Genomic DNA, 16,875 nt, shown 5'->3' with positions numbered 1-16,875 from the left:
CACAAAATGTTGCAGAGTGACTGTGAAACAATGAGCCAAACAAAATTACAAAATGAATTTATTCCAAAAGCATAAGGGAACATTTACAATTCAACAAGATGGTGAACAGGTGTCTCCACAAGAACTCACTGCATTAACCTTAAATATGAAACTGGGGAAAAAAATTCTAACTACTTCAGTGGCCACAAGAACTTTGCACATCACCTCTGAAAAACAGGAGTCCTGTAAAGAAAACTCACTCAAAATTCAGTGAGAAAATAAGATGCTAGTACCTAGTTATTAATCTAAATACAAACTATGTTCAGGCTTTGAGATTACACTTTTAAAACCTCTCAAACCACAAATTATAGCCACAAGTGCAATTTTTTTTTTTTTTTTTCCCCAATGGGAGCTTATTATCCACCTAATGTCTATTTTCAGAGCAACATTTTGATCTCATGTTGAAAGCTCTTTGCCAGGTTAGCTGGTTTTAGTGACAAATCAGATTTTAGCAGCTGGCATGTAATTATCAATACAAAATCAGATCACATGTCCTGGAATGTCCAAAGTTTGCTGCCTACTGCTCCAGAATTAGGCAAAACCAGACTTGTAATTTAGCATCAACAATGTCTAACTTTGACATAGCTTCTGTATTCTGGCCTTCTGATTGTATTGATAAATATCAAAGAGTGTTAATGAAGACACCTGAGTCAGATTCACAAGCAAATACAAATGGAAGGAGGTGGGAAAACATCACTTTCAGGCATTTGTCTGTGTCTGTGGATATCAAATGGCTGGACAGAAAAAGGAGGATAAGAAATAATCTTCATTCTTCTAAAGCCTAAACTATTTTACATCAAAGCACCCTGGAACACTTATTAAAATTCTTTTCCTCTGTCCCGACTTCTTTTTACTATCTGCTAATTCCTTTACAATGTTGAATGACCTGAGAAGTAAAAACTTTTGAGTGGTGAGAATAATAATAAAAAAAAAAAGCATTGTGCTCTTACATTATATTTTCTGGGTGTACACCAGTAAATAAGAATCCCAAGTTGCTATGGAAAAAATAGCATGGAATTGTTAATTTTTCCACCTGAATCGAACTATATAACTGGAATTTTTCAATGTTACCCAAAATACAATTTTATTTATATATTTTTAAATGCAACTGTATTGGTAAAAAAAACACGAAACAAAAAAAAAAACAAACCAACCCACCAACCCTCAAGTGCCAACTAATCCAGAAATCTGCAAAACACAGAAAAGAGCCAGGTACTGCTACGGTCCAGCTCCAGCCTATGAAGCTTAATCACTGCATCAGTCTTTACCCATTCCTGGAATAATTATAGTCATTTATTGGTTTTCCTAGTCATTTACTGAAATTTCACGGCATAACTATATGCAGATATTCATATTAAACATTAAAAATTTGCAAAACATCACTTTTGCATTACAATGCAAGGAGAAGAGTAAGATGTGTAAACTAAAAAACACCACATTCTTCACATCTCTAAGGAAAAGGACTGCTTCATGCTACAAGCAAAATAAAATTTCCATCCATGTTGCAAACTTTTTTAAAAAACCCCAGCATGTATCTCATTCAATTCCATTAAAAAAAAAAAAGTAGATCAAAGCAAATTTATCAATGGTACTCTTCTCCACTTATTGCAAAATATGGTTACAGATGAGGAAAGGATTACTTCAGCTGCTAAGCTTATCTGACACGTATCTCTGTTGTCATGCCTTTCCTGTCCATTACTTAATACATAAACTCAATTATATAGTTTCAGTTATGCAGTAGCTGATTTTTAGGTTAATATACAAACTGTCAAGATGTAGCTTTTGATAAAACATCTACGCTCTTTTCCAATTTTGAATAAATCCTGAAGACACTTCAAAAATAAGAACCCAAAACTGCTGACTGTAAGCATCCAAAAATACAGTTGTAGTTTCACTATGGACAAGTTGTAGTCCGTTAGAAAAGTAGATCATACATACAAAGGTAGAAAGAACATTTAAGTCAGTCTTAGTGGAAGGCAGTCCTTGAAGGAAACAATACTCCAAGCAAACTTGCTGAGTAGCACTTTCACTTTAGCCCTTCAGGGGCACGGAAGATTTAGCGGTCTACTCAGTAGATTCTTCCTCGGCTACGATTGCCACGTCCTCCCCAGCCTCTTCCTCGTCCACCCCGGAAACCACCTCTTTGCTCTGAAATAAAAGTCAAAACTTTTCATACAGGTTTTACACTATGTACAGATTAAAATTAAATTGCAGTAATTTGGAGGTACTGAAGGCTGGCTTAAGTCTCTGAGGCTAATCCTGCTTATATACTCTGAGATCTCAGAGTTATGCTTTGGTGGAGAACAAACCCCACCAACTGTAAAAGGAGGTCAGGAGAATTAGCCTCTCTGAACTAAATGTTGTCTTACTGCATACTAACACTATGATATGTAACTGTTGCACCATTTTAGAACTATATTTGGGCCAATCCATTATCACAGAATTGAAAACTGGTCTGTAAAGAACTTCATTAGGCTACCTAGGCTCATCCTTCTGTCCAGTAACACCATTGAGGTGCTTCTTTGACTTGCTCCTATTGATTTGATAAGGTGATGGAAAGCCACAGTCTATTTGTCCTTTTCTATCCTTAAGTTATCACCAGCATACTTAGAATTTTGTTTTGCTGGGCCGGTATCTTAACCATCTCCAGTTAAAAATCTTACGACACAGATGGATACCACACAAACTACTTGTATACTGTTAAAAAAGTATTCCATTCCCTTTGTTAAGAACAAATCTGACCACAGCAACAAAACCCATAAAATATTTCAGTAAAGTTTCTTTGTATTTGTTTGAAAATATATCAAACTTTCATTCTCCTTCCATGCTTTCTCTTCATGTATAGTCTTAAAATACTGGTCATATTAAGCTATGAAAAACTGTGTGCTTATTTTAAACAGTACAGAAATCAGAAGCCTAAGCATCTCACTAACAAGAAACAGTAGCAAGCAACAAAAAGATTTTTTGTGAAAATGTGCTAGTTTTTAGAACTGTAGGACTACAAGCTTATCTTGAGACACAGATGCATCACCTGAAGTCTGCAGTGAGAAATCTGCAGAAGATTTACTTTTTCTCTTTGTTTCACATATAAGACAGTGCTCTAGATCATCAACCTATGGGCACGGGTGATAATTTGCCACAGCAGTCTGGTTCCTTGCCAGAGGTAGGACCAGCGGGCCTACAGGGAACACAGCAAGAACAGGCTGCTGCCATTGATGGGCCTGCTCATCCAGTTGGCAACTGCTCTTGTGGTTTGCCCAGACCAGAGACAGTATCACTCTGACTGGGAGTATGAGGACAAAACCGTATGTGCAGGGTGAACCTGGCAATTTCCAGAAGTTCTGGATCAGGTCTGAAACATCAGCAGTGGCTGTAATGGGAGTTCAACACGGGTCCAGTCATATGACAGGAGGTGGCCCAGCTCTGCCACATTCAGCAACTGGTCTGTCCAGTGGGAAATTTGGGGTGCAAGTGCTGTGTGTCATGATAGAGAGCAAAACAATTCAATTACTATGTATTAAAACACTACTAACTTGCAAATGACATATATAGTTTAGAGGCTGGCAACACTCAAACACTGTAAACAGATCAACAGCTAGAAAGAAGCCATTACACACACGAATAGGTGACAAGTATAATTTGACCTTCTGAGACTGTGACAGGAAGTTGGCTTACTTTCTTTGTTTCCCCACCTCAAGGCGCAACTATCACAAGTTCTTCCAAGATGCGTAACTTACCGTAAGAAAAACTCCCCAGGTTACTGCTGTATTTCCCACTGGGAGGATTATATATTTGTCTGGCATCCCTCTTTGGTCCCGCTGAAGCTTTCTTTGGGGGTGAACTTGAGGTTGTATCTTCACTTGCTCTTTTTTGACTGACAGAAGAAAACAAAAACAGGCCATTACACCCCTGTGGTGACAAGTACAGGAATAGCAGTTCAGCCTCAAAGATTAACCGCTGGAAGCTAACAGCAGCTCGTGCAGATGCCCTGAATAATACTTCCAAAGAGAAAGGAAGCTAGTCTCCAGCTGATTCAGTCTACTGTATCCCTAAAGCAAGACTAAGATTATCACCCCACAGCCTTAATTCCTTCCAGGATGGGTGTTATTTTTGATTGAGAAACTTTTACATTATATATACACAAGCTTGGGATCTTTACTTTGTCAACAGCAAAAATTAACACCACCGTTTTCTTCTTATACGAAAAATTCTTACCTTGCATCTGCCTTCTGTACTGGTTTCCAGGACAGTGTAACTGTACTTTTATAAGAAGGAGGAATGTGGAAGAGATCCTACGGAGGCAGAATTGGACAGTTAATTTTACAGTTAAATTCACATCAAGGGCACTTCAAAATTTTAGCTACCTACTGAGACTCTAGAATAACAGTTACTGTCCAACAATTTTAAATCCTTTTTAAAGTCCCATGGCAGAGGGAGAAGGTGGCAGTAGCTAACTGCCTTATCTGGCTGCCTTAGTCCATACACTTTTCTAGAAAATTCAAATAAGATTTATATTAACAGAATAGTGTCTTCTACTGATGTAATATACCTTCTCTCTCTCCCTATGCACATCAAGCATCTTATCATGAGCTACAATGGCTTCTGTAGGGAGACAACCGATATCCCCATGACGGTGAAAAGAGAAGCGTCTCAGCACTGTGGGCAAAGTTTTTGGTTTATCATGGTGACTGAGGGATGGAAGTGAAGAAAAGGAGGAAAAAGAGGAAAAGGTGGTTAGAAGAAATCAGAATGGTTTCAAGGGCTCTGGATAGAAGTCTCTTTCTGCATCCCATCTCTCCTAGACTCTGGAGAAAAAGGTTCTGTATAGCCACTTGCTTTGCCTCCTTCCTCCTTTACACCTCCTTGCACCTCTTCAAAGTATTCCTTACCCTCCCTGCCACTGCAGAAAGGGGAAACAACAAGGAAAAAAGGCTCGGCCAGAATCCACAGACCCCTAAAGCAAGGTCTTCTGCTCCTGCAGGCAACTAGTGCTGCAGAAAAGGGCCTCAACACCCTATCCCAACAGAAGCAGCAGCGGCTAAGCTGCTTACATAAACTGCAGATCTCTGTCTCTTCAGAAACAGTAAAGAGGCAGCAACCCTCAGCTGGCTAACACCGACTAACTTAGTAACACAGTACAACTCAGTTCAAATCTATTCCTTTTTTCTGCACAGGTTACTCTACTGTGTAAATTTACTCCTTCATAAGGTGAAGACTTACCTTGATTAAAACATTAATGTTATTGGTTATTTTCAAGGCAACCACTTTAATCTTGTTCTGTAAAAAAAGAAACACCACTGAACACCTATCAAGCAGTTCTAAATTATATCAACTGCATTTGACGTCATAACACTAAACTGACTGCTCTTCCTAGTGAATTGCTATAGCAGTAGTAATAGTGAAGGTTATGTACTCTTCTGCGTTTTCATTACAAATATTCTTCGGTTTCTTGCAGTTTTACATTAATGAGTTGCTTTAATGTTCCAGTGTACTTCCCACAATATGTGAAAATCTCCCCTTCAAAACAAAATGCAGAACAGTTAAGCCAAATACATAGGGATGCAGAGAGTAGCTAACAGTAGAAACTAAAAGATCATCTTAGCTTGCAAAATGCAGCATCAGGTGAGATGCAGTTGCAATAGGTGTTAGCAGTATTATTTCCTTAATCTATTTGCATACTTAAAACAGACTGCAGCCCATTAATGTGTGCCAGTGCTTACTTTGCTAGGTTCAATTAGAAAAACCAGAATTCCTTCAACAAGTTACCTCCTCTGTTTTCAAGGCTTCTCCTGTTTTTCCTTGAAGTGCTAGACGAAGCTGTCGAATATACACCTGCAACCCTCGAGCAAAGTACTGTAGCCTAAAAAATTTAAAAGCAATCTGTTAATAAATTTTATGTATTCCCATAAAATAAAAGCATAAGCAAAGGGAAACTGTCATCTCATTTTTTTTCCCTTTAGGAAAAATGCTCAAAGTAAATCTTCCATCAATCTGATTTGTGCTTCTTCAGCACCCAGACAATAATAATTCACGCTTTCTAACAGAACTTTAACACTTGCCTCTAAATCATTACCTGATTTTAAAGTCTTTCAATTTCTCTGCATTCAACTTGGCTGTGAGGAAGTCCGGAAGTTTACGACCCAGCTGATGGAAGCTGTACAATAAACACTCCACATAACTGAATTGCAACTTGGGCTCTTCATTGCCAGCATTTTCCCCATTCTCTGCTTCCTCTGGAGGAAGGGGCATATACTCCTAATGAACAGAAAGGAAAAACAAATGCATGAGACATTTACGCTGACTGACCATTCTTTTGCAGTGTTTGAACCGGAGGGTTTATTTATGCTGACAATTTAAGAAGTATCCCCCATCCCTACACTAACATGATGAACTGTTGCATGAAGTTCTGGTGCAGCTGGTTTGCCGACACTTATGGGACTTGAAACCTCCGACTCGGAGGAAATATTACGGTAGCAATTACCACAGGAAGCAACAATGTACTGCACCAATGCTTCTGAGTGTTATATTTGCTTAAAATTGTCAGTGCAGATATAGCCTTTAATGAGATCAACATGAATCATGACTATAAAAACTGAAAAGAACAAAGCCATGAGTTTACTGGATTAAAAACATTATGCAGGTAACAGCTCTCTATCTACAAAGGCTCTAAATTGCAAAATGATGTCTGACCTTGTATCATGGACAGGGCTATCTTTGAAATAGCCACTTTAGAAAGAGGATAAATAGATCAAGAGACAAAAATAACTTGCTTTGATTAATTTTTTTCAAGTGTTTTATAGGAGTAAAATTTGAATTGATTGGTCTTACCAGTAATTTATCAAACAGCTTCTTCAGATTTGATTCAAGCTTTTCCATATCACCACAAAACGAACTCATTTCAGCAAGAAGCTTCAAAACCTACACATAAGGATAATCAGGTTTTCCACATGTTAACTGAAAAGTACAAAGGCTTAACGTTCAACCTAAAAGTGATTATCACTTCACTATGGCTGGCACAGTAGAGGTCAGCTATTAAAATTAAACCCCTCCCAAACACCAGGAAAGAATACAAGGCTGAACAGGCCTAGTCTGTTTTTCATGTCCTCAACAGAAACACAAGTTTCTGCATCTGTGGTGGTTTAGGCCCTGCAGGGGATCCGAGACCATGCTGCTGTTGTCCCTCCCCCACCCTCAGACCGGATGGGGCAGAGAGTGAAGTACAAACACCGGGGTTGAGATAAGTTAAAATTTAATACAACAGTGTAACAAATAATAAACTAAACAACAACAACAGCAATAACAATAAGCAGTAATAGCAGTAAACAGTACAAAAGATATACAGAGATATACCACAAGGATAGAGCAGTCCCGTTGCGGGTACCTTCAGGGACAAAAGCAACACAAACTGTTCCTGAGATACCTGGCTGGAGCTCCCTTCCCACTGCTGGGGAAACTTAACCCTATTCTAGCTGAACCAGGACAGTGTCTAATCCCAACAAGCATCATTAGTCAACAAGTAAACAAAGCTTCACCTCCCAGGTCTGCAGCACAGCTCACCTCCAAAGTGAGATTCACAAGATCTAGCTGAAACACTGATTAACGTAAGCAAAATTACAGAGATTAAGCCACTCCCCTAGGAGGCTAAATTAGCACAAGCCATGCAACATTCATTTCAGTAAATGCTAGGTGCTTAAAAAAAAAAAATTGACAGTAATATAAAAATGATTACACCAATCTACTTATTCTAGCCTTGCTTCTAAAGCTCGGGACAAATGACGCACATTTTAAAATGCAATGCTCAGTCATGCCTCAATACGGCAAAATATTTTTTTCCTAGTGTAGCTAGTTTTCCTCCAAGCTAAGAAATGAATACTTAAGAAAAGACTTTGCAATTTTAAAGATAGCTGTCTTCATCAAAGATACTTATTTTTTATGATTTGAAAGACATTTTAGCTTTGGCTTACCTCTAACTGGATATCAAGACCCTCCACTGGAGTAGTCAAAGAACTGAGGTTTGGCAGAACATGCTCACAGAAGTAAGTAACAAATCTTGTGGAATGCACATTTTTCTGCAAAAAACACCGCATATTATTCAGGCTACTCTGAGTTTTAAAGAGTTAAATGTTCTTCCCCCACCACTCCACCACCCTTATAAATGCCTACCGCACAGCTGTACCTTAAAACGAACAAACTTCCCTCTAGTTCCTGAAAAGCAGAGACCCTTTCAGGGAGCTTAAACTTAGAAGCTGAAAAGATTGCCTATAATGCAAGAATAGGCCTAAGTACTGCAACTGCCTGGCACTAGACTTGAAATAATCACAATCAGACACGTATGAGCCTAATGTGAGAATCTTGTCATAATTCGCTGTAGTATCTTAAATTTGAAAGAAAATGTCAAAGAGCAGAGAATAACACAAAAGCTCTTTGCATTTGGAGGCTTTAAGGATGTTTTCCAACATTTTAATATGTTAGAAGCTGAAAGCAGGGACGTTCTGATATGCTGTCATTCTAATATAATCACTGAGAACACTGAAGGGAAGCTACAGCCATTAACTTTCCACAATATTCCTCATGCAAAGCAAATAAATACATACTGAGAAGAGTGGCACCGCCTGCCGAGTACACTGTAGAAGTCTGTCCACACAATCTGGATCAGATGGATTAAACGTTTGTTCCAGGTCAGCTTGTTCAGCTACCAGCTCCACTAGCTGTTGCCTCCCACTTACTGTCTGTAAGCTTTTTAATCCAGACAATATTTTCATGAACAGAACAAATTCCTCGCCTGTCACGTCTTCCAGGACCTTAACAGAACACCAGAAAACATATGTCTATGGTGGTAATTTGCAAACCTTGAAGTCAAGTCTAATTGATTCTAAAAGGTAAAGGATGCAAATATTTAGCATCTAAATTTAGCTTCTGGTTTAAAAACACAAGTTTAAAGGAACGCATGAAAACATGCAGTATAATTGTATGCATCTCCAAATTAAAGTAACTGCCATTAAGCTGTTAGAAAACATTTTCCTTGAACTCTAAACCTTAAGAACAAATTTCTTATCTAACAAAATCATATGCTTCACACAGAATAAACATGAAATGAGCATTGTTATAACACTTTTTGTATCTTCCTCAGCTTGGGGAATGCACAGGAATCTCATGAAGTTCAAAAAAGACAAATCCCTGCACCCAGGATAAACTAACTTCCCTGCCACAGCACATGCTGGGGACTGACTGGCTGGGGATCGGCTCTGCTGAGCAGACCCTGAGGGTTCTGGGGGACAGCAGGCTACACCTAAGTGTCAGCACCGTTCCTCGGGTGACAAACAGTGTCCTGGGCAAGAGCACAGCCAGTAGACTGAGGAAAGCAAAGGGATCCCCAATTCTCCTTTGCTATGACGTCATTAGACCAAATCTGGAATACTGCACCTGGAGTCCGACCCTCCTGTACAAGGAAGATGTTGATAAGCTTTAGAAAGCCCAGCCAGCAAGTGTCATGACCTGTGAGAACTTAACAAAACTGGGCTTTTTCAGCCTAAAGGAAAAAAGTGATAAGGATCTGAGGCAACCTAACACTGATCCCCCAATACTTAAAGAACAAGTCACCAACAGTAGGAGTGCCAGGTTCTTTACTAAGGTGCACAGGGTGAGAATGAGACAACAATACAAAACTGAAATGGGAGGTTCCAACTGGACAAAGAAAAAAATAAATCATGTTGAGGACAAGTAAACAATAGAGCTGGCTGCCCAGACAGTATGGGAAATCTCCATCCTTAATGCTTTTTAAAACCCAACTGGACAAAGCACCGAGAAATCTGATCTGAATTCAGCTGAGCGTGATTCACTGAGGTGATCAATCTCCCAAAGCTCCTTTCCAACATGAACGATTCTATGATTCTAATAAAAGTCACTCTTACAAAATGAGAAGAGTCTACCGTTATTTTAACATTCCCACAAAAATATGCTGCAAAGTTTGAATCATTAGCAGAACCACATTTGTACAATGCTTAACTCTACATGTGGTTTAAACAGACCTCTAGAGCAACACCAGTGATGAGGGATGGTTTAATAATACTTCAGTTTGTACTGAAATAAAGACACTCACCTTCTTTGATTCAGTCAGTATGAACTCTTCTACTTCCTTTGTCATCACCTCCTCAGGCAGGGTTTTCAGCTTTGTAGAGAGGAACTTGATGGCTCGCTCTCTCACAATATCCTCTCCCTGAAGAATTTGACTGAATAAGCCTCCCAAAGTCCCTGAATGGAGAATAAATCAGGTAATGCAAATCATTTCAGACGTTAAGAGCTGAGCTTTCTATGCAGAAGAAAGAATTTTCCTCCTCTAAGACTCCATAACACATTTTAAAATAACTGCCAGCCTAGCTTTTAAGAAAACCTGCAATTTTCACGTAGCTTGACATAAGAATCCACATTCTTTCACTGGTCTGTGTCGGATCCACAATTACTGAAAACTTCTCTATTGCTTGTAAAACCAAACAGTGAGTTTGTGTCTCTAACTTCTGCATTGTACTAAGAAGATACAAAATCGAGTCCTGTTCTCATTCTACCAGAGACTGGAAAGTATTAATAAAAGATATTTACAGAAAAATATGTCCTTTACCTTTAGCATCCATCTTAAATATACTGAGCAAAGCATTGTTCACCAAATTGAATTCTGCAGAATCATCTGAAGAGAGGAAAAAAAACCATCTTATATGCATATCCTTGAAATGTAAATGTAGGAACAGAAAAACAAAGATTTCTGATATCTCACAAGAAGTATTCCATCGTCAGCATACAATTATAAACTACGTAGCTTGTATTTTTAATGACTACTAGACTGAGGAAGTAGAAAGTCACGTTAAGAAAGTTGGAAGCAAACCAAAAAGTTATTTGCCACTTCAACCTCCCTGCCAAAACTTTAACGTTACGAACCTGATAGGACTGAAAACTTGAAGGTATTAATCAATTTATTTAGTCATTTTAAGGAACAGCTGAATAAACAAGCTGACCTTTACTAAGTTAAGGTAAAATAAATAGTAATTTCTTTTTAAACTTTTCAGTAATCTACAGTATTTCTAGGTGGGAGAAACAATTTTCCTCATGAATTAAATGAAGAAATGTGTAAATCTCAAGAAAAGTCTCTTCTGAGAAGCCTAGAGACTTAATCATGCATTTTTAATACAAATTTGAACATCTAATATTTAGCACTCTATAACTTACTGAGATTAAAAAAATACATATTGTATATTAAATCCTGAATTAAATATTTTGTACCAAAACCGCACTGTATGGAAGAAAATGCCTTCAGGATTTTTAAAGTTCCTGAGTACCTGGATTAGAAACCCAGTAACTTTTTCAGAAGGTAAATTGCTGCAGTCCGTAACTGGAGGGTTGGTTTGGGTTTTTTTTTTCACTCTTCCCTTTTTCTACAGATGATTTCAGAGAACTTGTATGAAAAAAATTTTGTTATATTTAAAAGAAAGATTTTCAGTTTAGATTAGGATAATTAGTGACCTTTCAGCAGAATTAGCAGCATAATTGTACAGCAAATATAAAGGAGGGGGAAAAGAGCAGAAGCAGGACATGAGTGGCACTGGGACAGACTACTTTGTAACAAATTATGTATCACCAGAAAACTTTTTAAAGAACAAAACTACAGATTTTTAGCTGTGCTACAAAATCAGCCAGGAAACTACCAATGTCTCCTACCTGACTGCAGAAGCTGGGTCAGTATGTCTGCTACCCGAGGAAGATTATCTCCAGTGGCAAACTGAGGCAATTCCTTAATTGCTTGTCGCCGGATCTGCCAAAATTGTTAGTATCATGGAAATAAAAAATTTAAGTAATTACAAAAAAATAAGGCAATTCAACTACCAAAGTTTGGCAGAAAAATCAGCCAAATTTGAGAAAATGACCACATACTCTTTTAAAATTACTATCATTCAGGAGGATTTAATGGCAGTCCAAATTTCATATTTGCTATGAAACGATTATGTTTATGAAGAAAATATTTTTTCTTAGAGCTAAGCAGCACCGGAAAAAAACCAAATTCAAACAACACTTCAAAAAATCATCCATTTGATCAACAAAATAAAGAGCTGGGATCTGTGTTGTTGTGGAGTCATATTTACTAACAGGAAGGACAGTTTCACAGTTGTGCATATGGCAGAGATAAACTTCAGGTTCTGTTCCACCACCACCAAAAATCCTTGAATGATCTGTCCAAGTCATTTCAGATCTGATAACCAGAGATGCTTCAAAGGTACAGCTTCTATCAACATCAGAGTAACAGCATGAAGCATCTCAAGACTTCTGCAAGAATAATACATTCATAATCACATCCCCATGGTTCTCAGGTGCAAACAAAATTTTCTTGCCTCCCAGCAGGATTTATTAGAATCAATTACCACAAAGTGCTTTTTGAAAGGCAAAAATGTAATAGATACGGTTCATTTGAATATCTAAGTTTCTCTCTACAGAGCTGTTCCTTTGATCTATTATGGAAGCAAAAAAGACAAATGAACACTGATGTATCTTCCCATGCCATCACACAATAGATTCTTCTATTGCAGGAATACAGCTAAGCATTCTTAAGTTTTCCAAAGACAAACTCTCCCCTCCCAAAAGACATAGCCCATTTAAAAAAAAAAAAAAAAAAAAAAAAAAAAGAGAAAAGAATAACAGAATACAAATTCAGTGTATGTTCTTATTCTTACAGAAACATCTTCATCTTCACAGAGGTCCAACTGGGCATTGATAGCTGAGTCAGCTAGCTCAGGAAAATGCTTGAAGAATTTAGGAATAAACTGGGCTGCAAGTCTCTTCTCCTTGGCACCTCCTTTCACACCATCCAAGATGGCCTGGTATGCATCCTTATGCTGAAAGAGGAAAAACAGCATATATAAACAAAAATCTTGGGGTATTCTCAAGACCAGGACAGGATTTCTTCCCCTCCCATTCACTTCAGCTGTTTAAGTGAATTATAGTACAGTTCACCTGAATTTCATACAGAGAAATAAATTTATCTCTTAGTCCAATATAACTGTGCCAATGTAGTAAAATTTGCCTCTATTGACTGATTTTTAGTGTTATTCTGGTTCCTCTGTCTGTTCAAGTGCTTATTGTTCAAACTGCCAGCCCTAAGGCTAACAGCTCTTGCACACCACTTATGATTAGATTAGCCCAGACTCAAGGAATTACATGATCACCTTCACTGAACCTGCATAGTTTTTCAAGGAGTTTCTGTCTTCTGTCTGCCTGTTCATTGTCTCTCAAGTAGAGGTTACCTCTCCCCACAACCATGCCACTGGAATGGATCATGAATGATTTTTAATGTATACTGTGCTAAAGCATCTTTGGCATCTACTCAAGCAGTTAATTTAATCTGAGAAAAAACAGTTCTTAAAAGATCTTTTAACAGAGACTAGATCCAATTAAAAAAAAAAAAAATTCTCGAGTTGGAATACAGAAATAATCATTCAGCCACAGAGTAGATGATTCTTTAGCTGCTCCTACTAGAATCACACAGGCATTTCTGATTTTGTGCCTGCAGGACTGAAACTTTAGACTAAATGGAAGTCTTTGTTGTGTTAGCTATGTGTTTGCGAAATAAGTCAGCATTATTAGGATGCTAGCAGAAATCAGAACCTTCTATCATTAATTTTCTTCATGGCTGTGAAAAGAATGCTTTAGACAACTTGTCCTACTTTGAACAGCAACATCAACAGCACACGACACTTTATTTAAATTTCTCAGAGCCACATGTATCCCTAAAAGTTCACCCACAGCAAGCAGAGATACTAATTTACAAAGCAGTACACAGCATTAATTCCCTCTAAAGTAAGCTGTATTTTAACATTCAGTACCCATGCTCCTTAAACACTCCCTACACTTCGCTGACAGCTCTCTGCGTTGCCCTATTCTGAACAGGATTGGGACACTGATCTGGGAAAAAATAACCAAAGAAAAAATGTTTGCTTTTCAACAGATCCACATCCCTGTCCAGTTTATTCTGTAGCTGTGCCAACACAGTATATGCAACAGCGAAGGCAGGAATGAGACAGCACAAACTCACAGTGAAAGACACATTATTGCAGCCACAAGTTCTCAGACTGCACATTAAGAACAACTTTTTCTGTGGAACAAATTACTTAATACATATTGAAAAATCATTCATACAGCAATGAAATAGAGTAGCTTGTGTTCCATGAATTTGCATTACTGCATGTTAACTACTCCTATCATTTAGGTAAAAAACATCTCAGGCAGAAGTTTATTTTACCCTGTACCTGGCAGCACTGAATAGTCAAGAAAAAAAGCAGGCAACTGCAGAAGCAGTGAGTGCCTTCAGTTTTGCACATTTCCTCCCAGTCTGCAGTACAGGAATGTCTTAGGCCAGAGACAGCATCCAGAGCTTTATTGTTAATAACTGTCAACTGACCAATCATCCATTAATTTCTCTAGATTAGTTCTTGAACCAGTTCATACTCTGTAACGTCCTGTGACAAGTTACATGATGCATTATGTAGAATAGTTCATCTTCATCTTTATTTTTAAGCCTGCCTCCTAAGACTTTTTTTCAAGTTCTCACCTTCATTCCACTCATTAGGTAGACTCATCATACCTGAGCCCCTTTCTCAACTGAAACACTCTTTTATAAGCTCAACACTTTGAATCTTTTAAATTACTCCTCTTAGTCTCATGCTCCTGGTTGTCCCCTTGCTCTTCTCATGTTCAAGACTTCTTTTTTTGAGACAAGGTGACTATGGCTTTTCGTAGTGAGACATCACGGTCATAAGGTTGTTAAGAGATAATAAAGTAATAAGTGGCATAAAACTGATGAATAGTGAACAATTACTCATGGTTTCTCAGAATGCCAAAATTGGAGACATCAAGTAAGATAATGAAATGACAAATTCAAAGAAAATAACTCCTTCAGAAAGGTTACCGAATTAACGGAACATTTTGCCACACAACGTTTGTATGCCAGAAATATAATCAGTTAAAAAAAGCATCAGAAAAGTTCACTGAAGAACAATCTAGCAGATATACTAATTACAAAGACACCACCTCTGGCTCTGGAAGCCCACAAGCTGGAGAGAAGCAAAGCTGGGATGAGTATATCGGGAATCGTCATTCTGTACTTACCCTCAGAGGTTCTTACACACCTGCTATTGAACCCTGTCACAGGCTGCATTTCTCAACTATGCTGGAGCTTGTTCTACTCAAGGTGGCCATTCCTATCTTACAAAAGCTACGCACAAGAGTCAAAATGATGATGGACTGTGTATTTGTAAAATGTCACAATAACTGCATCTGTTTTATTCTGTACCTCTCCCTGTATTTCTCAACATTCTAGTTCCATTTTTTAGTTAGCTCTGGGATGATGTTTTTGTTGGACTGTCTGCAAGGATACTTTATTTCACTAGGGCATAATTACAAAAGCAAAGCAAATGGACTGGAATTAAAAAGAAAAACACCCCCTTTAAAAAACAAACAAACAACTACCATATTATTTGTCCTCCTAGAGCTTTACAAGTGACCTTGCATAGTAGTATCTAGTTTAGAATCCACTGCTAGGTATGTGCAAAGCTACTTTCCTATTTATGTACCTTATGACCAAAAAATAAATAAATACCTGCTGCTTTTTCAGGTAGCCATTTAGCAAAATGAGAGCCTAATACAATTCGAAAACTAGTTTTAACTAACCATAATATTTTGTATTGGTAATATTTTTTTTTTTTCAGTAATTCAGTAATGTATAAACAAACAGCAGATCTTGCCAAGATTTTACAGGTTTAAAATCTCCCTTATCTGTGAGGATCAATCTTCCATTATTGCCTTAAGGAAAAAAAAAAAAAAAAAAAAAAAGGGCTATAGGTAACTGTCAAACCTTAACAGACTTTCACCTTCCTCCAACAAGCCTTTTAGCAAGAGCCTGCCAGAAGATCTCCGGAACTGCAAGTGTGCTGGATCAGATCTAGACGACCGGCGTCTTCTTGAGGGCCTGAATTCCGTCAGGCGAAACTCCCCACCTCCATGCAAAAAGCAGCCTGACTCTAGCTAATAACTAGTTAATATCCACGACGCCATATTTAAAAGGAGAGCTGCTGACAGGACGGGAGGAGGATGCAAAAGCTACGAGAGCTGCTACCATCCTTGCAGAACCGCAAGCGCGAAGCTAATCTCTACCCACCCCCCGCCTCCCGGTCGTGAGGAAACATACACCGACAACAGCCCCAGGGGCCAACCGCCCGTCCGGCGAGGCGAGCAGCCCCTCCGGCGACATCTCGTCCCGCTCGCCCACCGCCCGCGTCTCAACCCGCCCAGCCCGGAACTCCCCGCGGCGGCGCCGCGGTACTCAAGCCTGAGGCCTAGCGAGGCCTTGCAGGCCGCAGCCACGCCGCACCTGGCCCGCCGTCTCGGTGGCGTCCGCCAGGATGCCGTAGTTGCGGTAGAGCTCCTCCACGGTGGGCATGGTGCGGCGGGGAAGGAACAGAAGCCGCCGCTGACACCGAAGCCGCCGCTGACACCGCCACCACCGCTCGGGCCGCCGCCGCCGCTCAGGCCGCCGCCGTCAGGCACCACCGAGGCGGAAGTCCCAGAGCGGCCGTGTGCCGGCGCCTGCGCAGCGCCCCCAGGCGGCTGGGGGTGGAACTGCCCGGGCCCGTTAAAGGCGGGGGGCGGCGTGGGACGGACGGACCGACGGCCTGGCGGACCCACAGCTCTGCTTCCCTCCGTGCCTCGGTCACCAGTGGCACTAAACGCCTGTTCAGCGCCAGCAGGAGTGCCCCGGCTCCTGCCTGGCGCCTCGTGCTCGGGTGTGCGGAACCGGAGCGC

At 39.5% G+C, this 16,875-nt stretch overlaps 1 protein-coding gene across 2 annotated transcripts; it reads right to left on the bottom strand.

Moving 5' to 3' along the window:
- Window positions 1–41: 41 nt before the first annotated feature.
- Window positions 42–16,619, bottom strand: API5 (apoptosis inhibitor 5). Of its 2 annotated transcripts, none has more exons than XM_074909388.1 (14): window positions 16,445–16,619; window positions 12,753–12,914; window positions 11,746–11,839; window positions 10,655–10,720; window positions 10,139–10,290; window positions 8,634–8,840; window positions 8,004–8,108; window positions 6,868–6,957; window positions 6,113–6,294; window positions 5,806–5,899; window positions 5,260–5,316; window positions 4,255–4,331; window positions 3,777–3,913; window positions 42–2,187 (listed from the first exon to the last, which is right to left on the bottom strand). In XM_074909388.1, the coding sequence occupies exons 1-14, from the start codon at window positions 16,511–16,513 to the stop codon at window positions 2,108–2,110; spliced, it is 1,572 nt and encodes a 523-aa protein (XP_074765489.1). In that variant the 5' UTR covers window positions 16,514–16,619; the 3' UTR covers window positions 42–2,107. The 2 variants fall into 2 exon arrangements, with proteins under 2 accessions (XP_074765489.1, XP_074765490.1); XM_074909389.1 differs by lacking the exon at window positions 42–2,187 and adding an exon at window positions 3,472–3,512.
- Window positions 16,620–16,875: the final 256 nt, after the last annotated feature.

The sequence above is a fragment of the Athene noctua genome, chromosome 6 (assembly GCF_965140245.1).
Source record: "Athene noctua chromosome 6, bAthNoc1.hap1.1, whole genome shotgun sequence".
NCBI lineage: Eukaryota > Metazoa > Chordata > Aves > Strigiformes > Strigidae > Athene > Athene noctua.
Note: the sequence above shows the minus strand (reverse complement) of the source record. Positions and strands in the feature narration are given on the sequence as shown.